This window comes from Hemitrygon akajei, chromosome 30 (assembly GCF_048418815.1).
Source record: "Hemitrygon akajei chromosome 30, sHemAka1.3, whole genome shotgun sequence".
NCBI classification, from domain to species: Eukaryota; Metazoa; Chordata; class Chondrichthyes; order Myliobatiformes; family Dasyatidae; genus Hemitrygon; species Hemitrygon akajei.
In genome coordinates, this window is record NC_133153.1 from 31,473,418 (window position 1) to 31,490,030 (window position 16,613).

Sequence of the window (16,613 nt, forward strand, 5' to 3'; positions counted from 1 at the left end):
TTGCATTTGTACAGGGCCCTGGTGAGACCACACCTGGAGTATTGTGTACAGTTTTGGTCTCCAGGGTTAAGGAAGGACATCCTGGCTATAAAGGAAGTGCAGCGTAGATTCACGAGGTTAATTCCTGGGATGTCCGGACTGTCTTGCGCAGAGAGGTTAGAGAGACTGGACTTGTACATGCTGGAATTACAAGGTCCTGTTCACCCTGTACACATCAGACTTCCAATATAACTCGGAGTCCTGCCATGTGCAGAAGTTCGCTGATGACACGGCCATAGTGGGGTGTGTCAGGAATGGACAGGAGGAGGAGTATAGGAAACTGATACAGGACTTTGTGATATGGTGCCACTCAAACTACCTGCGTCTCAATATCACCAAGACCAAGGAGATGGTGGTGGACTTTAGGAGATCTAGGCCTCATATGGAGCCAGTGATCATTAATGGAGAATGTGTGGAGCAGGTTAAGACCTACAAGTATCTGGGAGTACAGTTAGATGAGAAGCTAGACTGGACTGCCAACACAGATGCCTTGTGCAGGAAGGCACAGAGTCGACTGTACTTCCTAAGAAGGTTGGCGTCATTCAATGTCTGTAGTGAGATGCTGAAGATGTTCTATAGGTCAGTTGTGGAGAGCGCCCTCTTCTTTGTGGTGGCGTGTTGGGGAGGAAGCATTAAGAAGAGGGACGCCTCACGTCTTAATAAGCTGGTAAGGAAGGCGGGCTCTGTCATGGGCAAAGTACTGGAGAGTTTAACATCGGTAGCTGAGCGAAGGGCGCTGAGTAGGCTACAGTCAATTATGGATAACTCTGAACATCCTCTACATAGCACTATCCAGAGACAGAGAAGCAGTTTCAGCGACAGGTTACTATCGATGCAATGCTCCTCAGACAGGATGAAGAGGTCAATACTCCCCAATGCCATTAGGCTTTACAATTCTACCGCCAGGACTTAAGAACTTTTTAAAAGCTATTATTAATGCTTTTTGAGATAGTGATTTAGATGCATATCATATTTTTTACTGAGTTAAGTATTGTATGTAATTAGTTTTGCTACAACAAGTGTATGGGACATTGGAAAAAAGTTGAATTTCCCCATGGGGATGAATAAAGTATCTATCTATCTATCTATCTATTGGCTCTGTTCTGTCTTTGTTTTTTTTTCTCTTCCTGCTCCATTAGCACACACCAGCCAAATATTTTCAATATAGCTCATTTCTTGACAAGCCTGTTGTTAACTATTGTCATTTACAACACATCCCCAGGGTAAAATGATGACACCCACACTGATATACAGTACTCCCTTTATCATTTCCATCCTCTACCCTAGCGATTCTGCAACTTAAAACTGACATGTTTATCTCTTTTGGAATTCTGCAAAAGTCTGATCTGTGGCATTAATGCTGTTTCACTTTCCATAGAAGCTGCCTGACCTACTAAGCATACACAGCATGTTATGATTCTATTTCAGATTTGAAGAATCTGCTATTTTTTTTAAATTTTCAGCCACTAAAGCTCACCTTTCCACCCCGATTTTGATCTTTCCATCGCTGTAATCTAGGGAATGAAACCATCCTTGCATCAGCAGAGCCCACTGGAGACTGAAAGACGCTATAAGGAAGTTGAATCCGACACTGCCAAATCCGTATCTCTTCAGGAACGTCATCAGAAATCCAAATCCCACGAAAACCATCACATGAACATCTTGAAAGCCTGTGATCAAAAGAACAAAATTACCTGAGATCGCTTCTAAGAAGGCAAACTACCTATCTGGAGCTACGTATCAGAGGAGAAAATTTCAAGGTATTCAAAAATCCAGGGAATCTTTGCAACCAGTGAAGTGGTTTTGAAGTGACACTCAAAATAAATTCCAGATAAAACAATGTTTTTCATAAACACAAAGGGTTCTGCAGATGCTGGAAATCTGGGACAACATGCAGAGTTGTTAGCACAATGCTTTACAGTAGCAGCGACAGGGGTTCAATTCCCACTGCTGCCTGTAAGGAGTTTGTACGATCTCCCCGTGACTGCATGGGTTTCCTCCGGGTGATCTGGATTCCTCTCACAGTCCAAAGACTGTACTGGTTGGTGGGTTAGTTGGTTGGTGTAAATTTCCCATGAAGGAGCTAAGACTAAATCAGGGGATTGCTTGGTGGCATTGCTCGATGGGTTGGGGGTGGGGGCCTATTCTGTGCTGTATCTCAATGAATAAATAAATATATTGCTGGATAAACTCAGGTGGTCAGGCAGCATCTAAGGAGGAGAACAAACAGTCAACATTTCTGGTCAAAACCCTTACGAAGGGTCTCAGCGTGACATATCAAATATTTATTCCCCTCCAGCGACACTGCCTGACCCTTAAAGATTAAAAACAGATTGGCTATATTTGTCACATGTACATCAAACGTGCAGTGAAATCAGATTGGCAATCATTGTACTGAGCATCCCGCAAGTGTCCCCACACTTCCAGCGCAAACGTACTGTAGCAAGCCCCCATTTCACTGGCCCGAGCCATGGGTCTTTGGAGCGCGGCAGGAAACTGGAGTGACCACGTGGTCACGGGGAGAATGTACCAACTCCTTACAGACAGCGGTGGGAATCGAACCCCAATTGGTAATCACTGGAGCTGTAGAGCAACGCCACTGTGCCACCCTAACTTCCTATCTAACTGTGAGTTCCTCCAGCATTTTGTGTGTGCTACAAAACGGGTCCTGAAGAACAGTGTCAACCTGAAACATCAACTATGTGTTCAATTCCATAGACGCTGCCCGCCCTGCTGAGTTCCTCCAGCATTTTGTGTCTGCTGTTTTGGATTTCCAGCATCTACAGATGTTCTAGTCTTTATAATGTACCATCCTTTTGGCTACAAAATGCTTACCAACCTGAACACTCTTCATTATCAAATTAACATCTTTAAAATGTAAACATCTATTATTCAGCACTTCCTCAATACCACACTATGACCGCAAGCTTAGATTTAGTGCTTGCACATCTGCAGAGGTTTCTATACCCCTACTGCCTTCATCTTCAGGGCTTACAAGTGTCTGGCTGTGAGAGGGCCCACCCAGTCAGACCCTCCCTGTGTGGTCAGCGCATCACTCCCAGCATATGCTGTCCCTGGGATGTCTGTGCCGTAGACGAGACAGTCAGGTCTGAATCAGGTAGGGACGAGGGTATGGAGAAGGCAAGGGTCCGTGTCACAGTTCATCCCCGGCGACTATCTAACTCTCTGATCGATGGGATGTCTCCAGGGCCACATAAGCAGACATCATCCGCTGCTGGAAGATCATAAGATTGGTGAGAAATGCTCTTTGGTCTGCCCAAAGCTTGTTGGTCTCCCAGAACACATGATATCTATAAGGGAATGCTGCCAACAGGCACAGTCCAGGCTTCAGGAGTGTGCTCTTTCATTGATTCTATTGTGTTTCTTTTGTTTATTGTAAATGTCCACAAGTAAATGAATCTCAGGATTGTATATAGTGATGTATATATACTTTGATAATTTACTTTTAACTTTGGGAATCATGGTGGAAAGTCATGCATCACAAATGAGTATTAGCATTTTGCTTCTGTGTTTACCTGAAGCTTTGTCTTTGTCCATTTGCTCTCTCGCGACCTCTTTGCCAAGTTTTGGTGATTTCTCTCTTTTTCCCCATCTGCTTCACTTGTTAGCAAGTACCTATGTATCTCTTGCTCTCTATTTGTGCTGTGTGTATTTGTCATTCCTTTCTATCTGTTCATCACACCTCTCTCTGTCACTCTCCAATGTAACCCTTTGTCATGTTTTTTTTCTCTTTCCTACCTTCTGACTATCTCTTTTTATCTGTCTACTCCTTTTTGTTTCTACCGCTGTCCATTCTCTCTCTTTCTCTAAGTCTTCATAGTATGCATATCACAACAAACTGTTGTGCAGTTTTCAGGCTGAGTAAAAATTTCCTACTCAGAGCAACTGTAAAAAAAATTAGAGTGTTCGTCGGTTTCAGGACTCTTCATCAGGACTCGAAAAAACGGGGGCAAAAGCCAGAATACAAAGGTGGGAAGAGGGAGAAGAAGACAAGTTAGCAAGTTTGACTTAATGAAGCTTGACTCCTCCCCTCTCCCCACCTTCTTATTTGGCTTCTGCCCCCTTCCTTTCCAGTCTTAATAAAGAGTTTTGGTCCAAAACACCGACTGTTTATTTCCCTGCATACGGGCTACCTGACCTGCTGAATTCCCAGCATTTGTGCGAGTTGTCCTATTGACAACTCATTATCAACAATTTACTTCCCCCCATAGATGCTGCCTGACTTGCTGAGTTCCTCCAGTGTTTTGTGGGTTGGTTAAGAATCTGCAGAATATCTTGCCTGTCAATTCTAGCTTAAGGATATGAAGCTGAGTTTTCATATCATGATATCAGAATCAAGTTTAATATCACCGGCTTACATTGTGAAATTTTTTAACTATGCAGCGGCAGTACAATGTAATATATGAGAATAGAAAGTAAAAGAAAACTGAATTACAGTATATATATTAAAAAGTTGACTTAAATAAGTAGTGCAAACAAAATAGGAAATAAATAAAAACAAGTAGTGAAGTAGTGTTCATTGGTTCAATGCCCATTCAGAAACTGGATGGCAGAGAGGGAAAGAAATGAAGCACACATTGGCTGTGTGCCTTCAGGCTTCTGTACCTCCCTCCTGATGGTAGGAACAAGAAGAGGGCATGTCCTGGGTGGTGGAGGTCCTTAATAATGGACGCCGCCTTTCTGAGGCACAGCTCCTTGAAGATGTCTTGGATACTACAGAGGCTAGCGCTCACGATGAAGCTGACTAATTCTACAACCCCGCAGCTTACTTCAATCCCGCGCAGTAGCCCCCCCCCCCCCCCAACCCCATACCAGACAATGATGCAGCCAGTTAGAATGCTCTCCATTGTACATCTGTGGAATTTTGCAAGTGTTTTTGGTGACATACCAAATCTCCTCAAACTCTAAATGATATATACCCACTGTCTTGCCTTCTTTATAACTGTACCCTTATGTTGGATCCAGGTTGGATCCTCAGAGATTCTGACACCCAAGAACTCGAAATTGCTCACCTGAATTATATTCAGCAATTAAAAAACACTGCCTCTTTCCTTGGTTGGACGATTTCATCATGGCTGACTTATTATCTATTTAACCCATTCTTCTACCTTCTCCTTGTAACATAGAAAACCTACAGCGTAATACAGGCCCTTCAGCCCACAATGCTGTGCCGAACATGTACTTACTTTAGAGATTACCTAGGCTGCCCATAGCCCTCTATTTTTCTAAGCTCCATGTATCTACCAAGGAATCTCTTAAAAGACCCTATCGTACCTGCCTCCACCACCATTGCCAGCAGCCCATTCCACACACTCACCACTCTCTGTGTATAAAACTTACCCCTGACATCTCCTCCAAGCACCTTCAAACTGTGCCTTTCTCTCATTTAAGGACTCAGGAGGTGGCACATTTAATCTGAGCTGGAATAGGAGCCCAGAGCCCTGCTCTACTTTTGCTTCTTCCAATGTATACAGGCTCCCTTATTTTGGTTCACTCCTGCTTTGGGAACAGGTTTTTTTTGTTATTATTTGAAATATATTAAATAACCTTATTACTCAAGAACCTTAGAGAAACTGGAAATACATGTTCCCTCAATCAGACTAAGTAACACCTCCACCCATCAATCCACCACTACATACATATCACTTTGTATCACCTTATAACTAAACTATGTACTTTACTTGTAATTACTTGTATGTTGTGTTTTATAGAATTACTTTCATATTGATATTTATGGTGCTTTTCTGTTTTGTTTATTGTGTTCTTTATGCTTATTGCGGATTTAAACTGCATCGGATCTGGAATAACAACCATTCCCTTCTCCTTTACACGGGTGTTCTGAAGAATGAGAATAAATCCTTGAATCTGGAATATGCAAATTTTTACAAATTTCGCTTCCGCGGTAAAAGGCAGAGATGCAGATTTGATACACGTAGCCAACCGGAAACTACTGCGTCTCTCTCCTTACCAACGCTGCCCGACCTGTAAAGTATTTCCAGCCAGTTCTGCTCATTAGCAGAATTAAGCCATTTGGCCCATAAAGTCCGCACAGCCATTCCATTCCAGCGCGGCTGATTCATTACTTCTCTCAACCCCATTCTTCTGCCTCCCCCCAATAATCTTTGATGCCCTTATGATCAATAAGCTATTAGACCCCGCTTTAAATATGACTTTGCTTCCACAGCCGTCTGTGGAAATGAATTCCATAAATTCAGCATAAGGCACCGGGAAAGGAAGGGAACGGGTGACGCTATTTGATTACAACAAAATAGTGCAGCTACCGGAGGTTTGAAGTATAAGTGCAGTCATCGCCAGCGGATAGTTTCAGATCAACGAGCTTTCATGCAAAGTTCACTGATCTGAAAGACCAGCACTATAACCCTCCCTGCCTTCAAGTGCTGCCTAACCAATTTTGTGCTCCGGTGTTTTCCGGAGAGCATTTGTCTTTGGGGGGGGGGGGGGGGGGAGAAGAACGCGTCGTTGCATTACTTACTGGGATACCTGAAGTAAAAATCGTTCTCCAAGTCGCTGCTGATGTTAAGAGCTATCTTGGTTTTGATCCAGTGAGCATCTGATTCTTCATTATATCTGATGAAAACTCCGAAGAGAATAATCATCGCCAACTGCCAAATAAAACAAACGACGGGCAGTTTCCAGCGCATCAGGGTGTTCTTCATTCTGCTGTCTCAGAGGGTCCTTTTCTTCTCTCTCAAAGGAATAATGTCTACAAGTTAACTTCGCAGTTACTCTCCAGAGGGACGAGAAACTATTCGGACTTTCAGAGTCAGTTGTTCAAGCGCAAGTGAATCTTCCTTCCCGTGGCACAGATCATTTAAATTTTGGGGAAGGGTTGGACCTTCGCGAAGGAGGAGCCTGAAGTGAAATTCAACTGCCTGGGGAAGAATTGGAGACGAGAAAATTCGCCGAAATCAAAGCCTTTTGTCAATCTAAAGGAATTCTTCGGATATTTTACTGCCAACGCGATAAGATCTCAGTTGCCCTCTCTCGGCGCAGATCCGATCAGATCTGGGAGGATAGCAGGGAGGGTCTTCATTATGGAAATCCTTGAATTCCAACTGTGCTTTTTGCACCCGGGACGCCACAAGAAGCTTTACAACCAATTTAAACATTTATTTCAGACAGGAAAGCTGGGTCAGCAACCTGGAACAGTAACGCTGTACCTCCATCCACATAAGTATTTCCTGATTTTTTTAAATACATTTTCTCTCTCCAGTTCCTGCAATTTTGGGGCACATAAATAGACCGCAGATGCGGGACAATTAGGAGAACCAAACTAGATGCTGGAGGGATTCAGCGGACCCGGCAGCATCAGTGAAGTGAACAAACCCGAAACGCTGGAGGAACTCAGCAGGTCAGGCAGCATCTATGGAAATGAATAAACAGTAGACATTTCGGGCTGAGGCGCGTCTTCAGGACTGGAAAGGAATAGAGGAAGGCGCCGGAATAAAACGGTGGGGGAGGGGAAGAGGGAGAGCTAGAAGGTGATAGGTGAAGCCAGGTGGATAGGAAAGATAAAGGGCTAGAGAAGAGGGAATATAGAAAGGGAAGGAGGAGGCGTCCGGGGGAGGTGGTAAACAGGTGAGAAGAGGTAAAAGGTAAGAGTAGGGAATAGAAGGGGGGGCAGAAAAAATACCGGAAGGGTAAATCGATATTCATGCCATCGGGTTAGGGGCTTCCCAGACGGAATATAGGTTATTTTCCCCCACCCTGGCACAAGAGAAAGCCATGAGCCGACATGGCGGAACGGGAATGGGAATCGATATTAAAATACTTGACCACCGGGAGGTTCTGCTTTCGGCGGATGGAGCGGAAATGGACAAATTAGATTAGGTGAGATTTATATGTCATATCGTGAAATGCGTCGTTTGGGTCAAATCAGAGCTGCGAGGATTGTGCTGGGAGGCATGGCATGCCCACAACTCACCATCCCTAACCATGCGTCTTTGGAAGGCGGGAGGAAACCGGAGCACCCGGAGGAAATCGATGCCGTTACAGGGAGAATGTGCACAGCCCTTACAGTCAACGGAAGAGATCAAACCCCAGTCTTACAGCCAACACTAAAGCCATTGCACTAACCCACTGCACTGCTGTGCCCCCTGTGTTGTGTTGAGACTTTCAGTAGCTTTTCCACAGAGACATCAACTGTCCATTTCCCTTACTAACTCTACCTGAGCCATTAGTTCCTTCTGCATCTTGTTTCTTGCTCCTGTTATTACATATAATTTTGTTATACAAAAGTCACTAATCTAGGATATGAGTTGATAACCATAGCTAGACTCAGAACTTCCAAGAAACTGCTGGTCATCAGGCTGGGAAATTGTATATGTGAGCAGAAGGTCAAAAGGCTATCAAAGAGAAGGATGTGGAAGATAGGTCAGAGAGGGTACATCAATATTCTAGGTCCCTCCACTCCCACCTACCTTCTCCCTCACGGGGTTTTACTTTTTCACCTGCCTGCTTGTACTCCTTCCCTTCCCCCACCCCTTCCCTGCCCACTTCTTATTTTGGCTTCTTACCCTTACTTTCCAGTCTTAGCCCAAAATGTCAACTGTTTATCCCTCTCCATAGATGTTGCCTGACCTGCTGAGTTCCTCCTGCACATTGTTCCTCTGGATTTCCAGCATTCGGTGAATCTCTTGTGCTCATGGTATCTATCCCAGCTTATTGAGAAATAAAAGAGAGGAGATTGCTCATGACTTAATAGAGATCTTTCTAATCCTCTTTAATCATGGGCTAGGTGCCAGAGGACTGAAGATCAGTCAGTCTTGTTCATTTGTTTATGTGTGGGACTGTTACAGGAAATTATTAGCTGGTAAGCCTTAAATCATTAGTAGGTAGATTCTTATGAATAGGATCTACTCAAATCTAGAAATCCATGGACCTATCTGAAATAAATTGGATAAATTGGGGACATCATGTCTTACAAGTCTGACTGAAATTTTTGAGGAGGTGATAAAGATTATTGATGGGGATAGGGCAGTAGATATTGTGTACATAGACTTCTGTAAAGCATTCTGAAATTCCCTTATGGTAGGCTGATTGAGAAGCTTAAAACACATGCGATCTAAGAAATCTTGGTATATTGGATTAAGGGCGGTATGATAGTGTAGCGGTTAGTGTATTGTCATTATAGCGCCAGTGACCTAGGTTCAGTTCCCGCTGCTGTCTATAAGGAGTCTGTACATACTCGCTATGCTCACATCAATTTCCTCCTGGTGCTCCAGTTTCCTCCCACATTCCCAAGATGCATAGGTTAGTAGGTTAATTGGGTCATATGGGCATATTGGGCAGCACAAGTTCGTGGGACGGATAGGCCAGTTAGTTTGCTGCATATAAAAATAAAATTGTTTTGGATATACAACACACAGGGTATTGCTCTTATTCTGACCTTTTATTAAACATTTCGGGATACAGCATGGTGGGTATGTATAAGTCCTTCCATTCCATGACCCCATGTTACCCAATAACACCCATGTGATGAATTAACCTACAACCCATACATCTTTGGAAAATAGGAGGAAAACCATATGGTCACAGGGAGAACAGAGAAACCCACCAAAGGCAGGGGCAGGAATTGAACCCGGGAAGCTGGTGTTCTTATAGCATTATGCTACCATGCCACCCCTGATAACCTGTAACCAGTGGTGCTCCTCAAAGATCAGTGCTGGGACCTCTGCTGGTATTGGATGAAAAAGTAGGCGGGCTGAGTTGTGGATAGTCGGGAAGGTTGTCAAAGGATTCAGCAGGATGCAGACCAATTGGAAATCTGGACAGAAAAATGACAAGTAGAGATTAAGCCAACACCTTTGCAAGGAATATCCTACAAAAAGTAGTGGATTTGGCCTAGTACAACACGGGTAAAGCCCTCCCAACCATTGAGCACATCTATATGAAACACTGTTGTAGAAAGGGAACATCGATCGTCAAAGATCGTCACCACCCAGGCCATGCTCTTTTCTCTCTGCTGCCATCAGGTAGAAGATACAGGAGCCTCAGGACTTGCACCACCAGGTTCAAGAACTATGCCTCAACCATCGAGCTCTTGAACAAAACAGGATAACTACACTCATCTGTTGAGATGTTCCCACAACCAAGATCTCACTCTAAGAGCTCTTTAGTTTGTTATTTCTTGCTCTTGTTATTTATTGCTAATTATTTATATTTGCATGTGCACAGTTTGCCGTCTTCAATGGTTTTGCTCTTTCATTGATCCTGTGTGCAGTTAGTGTTCAATAGATTTGCTGAGTATGCCTGCAGGAAGAAGAATCTCAGGGTTGTATGAAATGATATTTATGTACTCTGATAATAAATTCTTTACTCTTTTACATTTTGGGTCTCTGCATTATAGGATGGATGTAGTGATGATGGAGAGGGTGCAGAAGTGATCACCAAGATGTTGCCTGGATGGAGGAGTATTAGTTGTCAGAAGTTGGTCAAACTTAGACTGTTTTCTTTAAAGTCCTGCAGACCAAGGGGTCAAATTGATAGAAGTATATCAATCTGTGAGAGTGATAGATAGGTTACATCATCAGTCTTGCTCTGGGGTGAAAATATTAAATACTAGAGGGCATAGCTTAAATGTTGGAACTGGAAGTTCAAAATAGATTTACAAGGCAAGTTCTTTACACAGAGAGTAGTAAAGATTAGAGATCTTTAAAGATTAACTTTGTCACATGTACAATGAGACTTCAAAATATACAGAGAAATGCACCAAATCGAATCACCAAGGATTGTGTGCTGGGTAGTTTGCAATATGTTGCCATGCTTCTGGTGTCAATATATCATGCCCACAACTTACAAACCCTAATTCTAACCAGAGAAAGCCTACGTGGTCACGTGGAGAACATGCAAACTCCTTAGAAACAGGGAGGATAGGAATTGAACACTGATCTACGAGCTGGTACTGTAAAACATTGCACTAACTGCCATGCTACTGTGGCACCGGGGCGGTCAAGGAAAGTGTTGAATGCAGGCAGAATGGCAATAGTTAAGAGGCAAACACTTGGCGGGATATAGACTATATGCAGACAAATGGGAATTATTTGGAATTCGTCACAGCTGGCACAGTCTTTGTGAGCATAAGCACCTGTTCCTGTGCTGTACAGTTTATGTTCTATTTACTCAAGTCATCAAATCTTAAAGCAATGTCAATGATATACAATAGTCCTCATTAAAAGGTCAGCAGTGGAAAGAGTGAGCAGCTTCAAGTTTCTGGGTGTCAGCATCTTTGAGTGTAGGTCCTGAGCCCAGTATATTGGCACAATTGCAAAGAGAGTACTGTTGTGTATTTAATATTTTAAGTAATATTATAAATATATGGTTTGATTAAGTATTCATTATGGTTTATATGTAAAAGTTTCCTCAATGGCCTGGAGCCAGGGTCTTGGGCTTTGGCTCATAGTCGGGTCATGAGGGGTGGAGCGAAGTGATGATGGCGCTAAACGGAGACTCCTTTGCATGCATCTTCGGAAACAGCTCTACTTCCATCTTTCATATCACTGTTTATCCCTTTCAGGGTTCTTCTGAAGACCCTGATCTGGAGTTACACACTGACTATGGTTCTTTGTGGGAATGGGACCCCTCTTGGGGTTCCACAGCTGGCCATTGTTTGGCACGCTGAGGGCTCGGCCTAAGAGTTCGGCTTGCCTTGGAGGCCTAGGGTCTCGGGGCTCTGGAAACGGGTGGATCAAAGGTCGGTGTCACGGCAGATCCGTGTGTCATCGGGGAGCCGGAAGATCTGCAACTGTGTGCCCAGAGACTTGAGAGCTTTGGACTCAGAGCTCGAAAAAAAGCGACGCATTGGACTTTTAACATCGTAAACCAGCGAGTTGTTTGTTATGTCTCACCTCTCACTGTGAAACAGAGACACCTCTTTCTCCCTTATTAGGGAGCGAGAGAGAGAGAGAGAGCCTGTGGTATGTCGAATGCCTGGTGAACAATGTAGTCTTTGGGGTAACTGCAAGTCTGTGTCTTTACTGTTACTTTGCTCACGTTTGAGTGCCTGATGGCGGGTGCCGATGCTCTTTTTTTGCTGGTGGGGGGAGGGAGGATTGTTGCTTTCTGCCACTTATGCACAGGAGGGAGGGGAGCTGGAGGGGGCTTTGGGGTTCTAACATTTAATTGTCGTTCATTCTTTGGGGCACTCCTCTGTTTTCATGGATGGTTGTGAAGAGAAAGCATTTCAGGATGTATATTGTATACATTTCTCTGACGTTAAATGAACCTTTGAAACCCATGCCAAATGGGTCAACGGGTAGAGGCCAGACTAAGAGTGATCCACCAGCCCTCCATGTTTAGGGGTTCAGCTCACAGCTAACAGCCCTGACTGGTCGAAAAAATTGTTATGGAAACAGCAATGAAGAATCCTTCTATTTCTCTGTGTGCAATAGAGAAGATTGCCTAGAACAGAGAGAGATAAAGGACCTTCATTGTCGCCCTAAACACCAGGAGTTTAATGAGCAGTAAGTAAGTAATATGTAAAAATACATGAATAGCATGTCTTTACACCATGACGCCATATGTGCACACATTGCTAAAGAAAAAACTAAACTTATACATGCATCCCTGGGCTCCTGTGACTTTCTTTCAATTAGTTTTATGTTTTGGAGTTATAAAACATAACAGCGGTGATGAGAACTACCTACCTGTTGAATTGCAGTGCCATTTAACTTGACGTTCAATTTTTTTTTAAGAAGTTCAGTGCGCTTTCTTCACAAGGGGAGAAGACAGTCAAATTTTAAAAAGGCAGAAAATGAATGAAATTCATGGGTTCATAAAATATGAGAACCAGGTGACAATAATAATAATAATAATAATAATAATAATAATAATAATAATAAATTAAAACAGACAATGCAGAAATGGCTGGCTGCAATGAAAATATAGATATGTTCAATTACACAACACATAACTGCAATATGTATGCTGAGCAAACTGAGCAGAATTTTGAAGTGAGTGAACTACCCAATGAGAAGGGAGTGCCAATTTTTCTGAGCATAATAGGTGGAAGTGCATATAGTTTGCTTAGAAGAAAAACTGCTTCAACCAAACCAGCTGAAATGAGCATTTGTTGATATCATGAAAGCAATTCAGAAATATTTAGAACCAAAACTATTGTTGACAATAGAACACTTTTGGTTTCATCAGTGGAATCAGAAGGAAGGGGAGTCCAATTCAGAGATCATGGCTGAACTGATGAAGCTGTCTGAGTATTGCCAGTTCAGTGATGGGATTAATGATGCACTGAGAGATCACTTAGTAAAGTTCATAGAATCTGACAAGAAAGCATTCAAATACGGCTCACATTAAAAAAAAGGAGTGCAAACTACTGTATCAATGGAAACAGCAGCCAGAGAGGCAACTGAGTGGCAGTCAGGAATGAAAGTGTGGTGAACCAAATTGCAACATCTAGACAGAGCCCTAACTGGCTAATCAAATTGCGTTACCATTGTGGCAGGAGCTCACATACATTTCTGCAAATTTTCCAGAAAATGCAACAATATAGGACACTTATAAAGAGCATGTCGGGCAGACAAAATAAATGGACTGCACAGAGAAAAGAAAAAGATAAAGTTGCAGTTTCAAAAACAGCACTAATCTCTATGCTGTTGATGAAAAATCTGATAATGATGAAAGTTGCACAGGACTGGGTAGCCTTGAGAAAACTAACAATAGACATGCAAAATAGCTTACACCAGAAGAGAATGTCAAATTAATTAAAATAGACCCGGCTTTGCTGTTCAATCAGCCCACAATTGAGTCTGAATGGCATTTCAAAGATACTGAACTGAAGCCTGCAGATATTGAACTAAGAACATACACTGGAGTAAAGGTAACTCCTATGGGAATGACATTTGTAACAGTGAAACACAATCACTACCAAGCCACATTGGGCTTGAATGTGGTTAAAAAAAAGAGGGTCAGCATTGTGGGGCTGTGATTGGCTGAGCCATCTACAAGTTTATTGGCGATCCATCCATTATTTGCACGCCACATCCCGTGCAGTAGAGTTAACTGAAATTGAATTAAGAAAGGTACTTACTTTCTTTCAAAAAATATTCTTAATACTTTATTTTTTCTTCTTATTATTGATATACTGCTTAGCTTTGTTAATCAGTTATTTGCTAATTTAATTCTTCATTATACGTAATGACATATTGACTTGATTACCTTAATGTATTTTTTTGTTGATCTTCAATAATAATTAATAAAAAAGATTTTAAAAAATGAAAAAAGAAAGGTACTGGGTGATGCCATAGCAGTGTTCAAGGATGGCACTGGAAAACTCAAACATATCAAGGATAATGTAATGAAAATGCCACATCCAAGTTTTACAAAGCCCATGCATAAGTCCTTATGCACCCGCAATAAAGTAGCCAGTGAGCAAGACTACATGGAGAGTGAAGGAATTTTTCCCAAGTTTGAGCGCAGCCCATGGCCAACAGTAACCGAGAAGAATGGGTTTGTGGTGATTTTGAGATCACCACCAACCCAGTACTGAAAGTAGATCAATACCCTCTGCACAGGATACAGGATATGTTTGTAAACCTCCCTGGAGGGAAACGTTTCAGCAAAGTGGGCTTAGCTGAGGCCTACCTACAGATGGAGATGAAAGGAGAGCCAAAGTGTTTCTCACCACAAGAAGTCACTATAATAGGCTTACTTCTGGAGTAGCATCTGCACTCAGATTCTGGCAGAAAGCTGACCAGGTGTTGCAAGGCTGCCCAGGCACTCAGTGTTACCTGGATGACATCATTCTTACCAGTAAGAATGGGAAAGAACATCTTCAAAATGAGCCAATCGTGTCAGCAACTCAATGCATAAAAGCATGCAGACATGGTCAAAAGGTTCAGTTGTCGTTCGGACCAAACATAAAAATGAGGAAGAAATGTGATCTGAGTGGCTTTGACCATGGAATGTTTTTTTGGTCCCAGACGGGGTGGTTTGAGAATCTCAGAAACTGCGGATCTCCTGGGATTTTCATGGACAACAGTCTCTAAAATTTACAGAAAATGATGGGGGAGAAAACCCCAAAAAAACATCCAGGGAGCAGCAGTTCTGTGGGTGAAAATACCTTCTTAATGAGAGAGGTCATAACCGGAATGGTTCAAGCTGACAGGAAGGCGACAGTAACTCAAGTAACTACGCAGTACAATAGTGGTATGTTGAAGAGTATCTCTGAACACACAGCATATCAAAGCTTGAAGCGGATGGGCTACAGCAATGGAAGAACAGCCCAGGTTCCACTGCTATACCTAATGAAGTGGCCTCTGAGTGTATATCTGGAGATACTTGGGTGTACGGTCTTTTAATTGTGAAGGTCACTGATTATGGATTTATAATACATACTTTGACGGCACACTGACTTAGTTAAGTATTGTAAGATTGCATTTCTTAACCATGGGGCAGACAACAGGTGACCAATAGTGCAGGAGGATGAAGACACAAGGAGTCTTCATTGTTTCTTTTCATAGAGTCTACTGGGATAAGGAGAACAAGATTGAGACTGCTTGTGATGTTCACCATTAATAATTTCAAATTGGAAGAGCATTGCCCTCGGGTGTCTGAATGAAACAGGACATATTGAATGGATATGAAAAGCCTCTCATTGAAGTTAGTGGGAATAAATCCTATTACCTTCCAAGTTGTACAGATTCACGCAACAATCATCTAGTTAGACAAGCATATGGAGAAGCACTTCCAAACCATAAGCAATAAAATAAGTAAATCACAAAATTAGTTTATTAATATTATTTGTATCAATGTGCAATGAATTTTGTTTGTTTTCAATGCCATCTATGCAGATTTGTTGTATTAAAACAATGCATTGAGATAGTACAAGGGAACGGCAGTAATAGATTTCAGATTCAAGTATTACAATTACAGAAAAGTGTAGTGCAGGCAAATATTAAGGTGAATTTGTTGCTTTACAGAAACAATTACTTGAATTTGTGCAGAATCTTTAACAATGTCAGGACATCCTAAAAAATTTTGCAACCAATGAACTGTATTTGGAATATCTCATTTTGAAATCCACCTTATTTCACTTCCTCTGCATCTCCGGTATTTTCAATTTGATGTACTCTCGAAGTGTAGCTGTTGCTGTAATGTAGGAAATGTAAAAACATATATGCAAAAGGGAATCATCCAAAAACAGCAATGTGTAAATGACTTCAGTGAAGCGCTGGTGATCCACTATATGATCACCTGACAGAATTTTAATGTGTCAGCACCTGCCTTATTTGTTTTGATGGAAACGGTGGATTTCACTGTTGGTTCCAAATTATTGGGTGTGTGGCAAATTCTGATTCTGGCAATTCAAACTGCTCAGGACAAGGCAAAAGAACATAAAACATTATAGCACAATGATGTGACAACCTTTTAAAGTACTCTAATATCAATTTAACCCTTCCTTCCTACATAGCCCTGCATTTTTCTATCTTCCATGTTCCTATCTAAGAGTCTCTAATATGTCACTAATGTATCTGCCTTGACCACCAATCCTGGCAGCACATTCCATGCACCCACCACTT

The 16,613-nt window shown here is 42.3% G+C and overlaps 1 protein-coding gene across 1 annotated transcript in view; it reads right to left on the bottom strand.

Moving 5' to 3' along the window:
• The window catches only part of rhcgb (Rh family, C glycoprotein b), a 47,442-nt gene extending 40,362 nt beyond the window's left edge, over nt 1-7,080 (bottom strand). Inside the window, exons 1-2 of the mRNA XM_073033243.1 lie at nt 6,554-7,080; nt 1,517-1,709 (exon numbers count right to left, since the gene is read on the bottom strand). Of these exons, the coding sequence (XP_072889344.1) occupies nt 1,517-1,709; nt 6,554-6,737 (377 nt within the window). The 5' untranslated portion in view covers nt 6,738-7,080. The remainder of the gene's footprint in view (nt 1-1,516; nt 1,710-6,553) is intronic.
• Nucleotides 7,081-16,613: the final 9,533 nt, after the last annotated feature.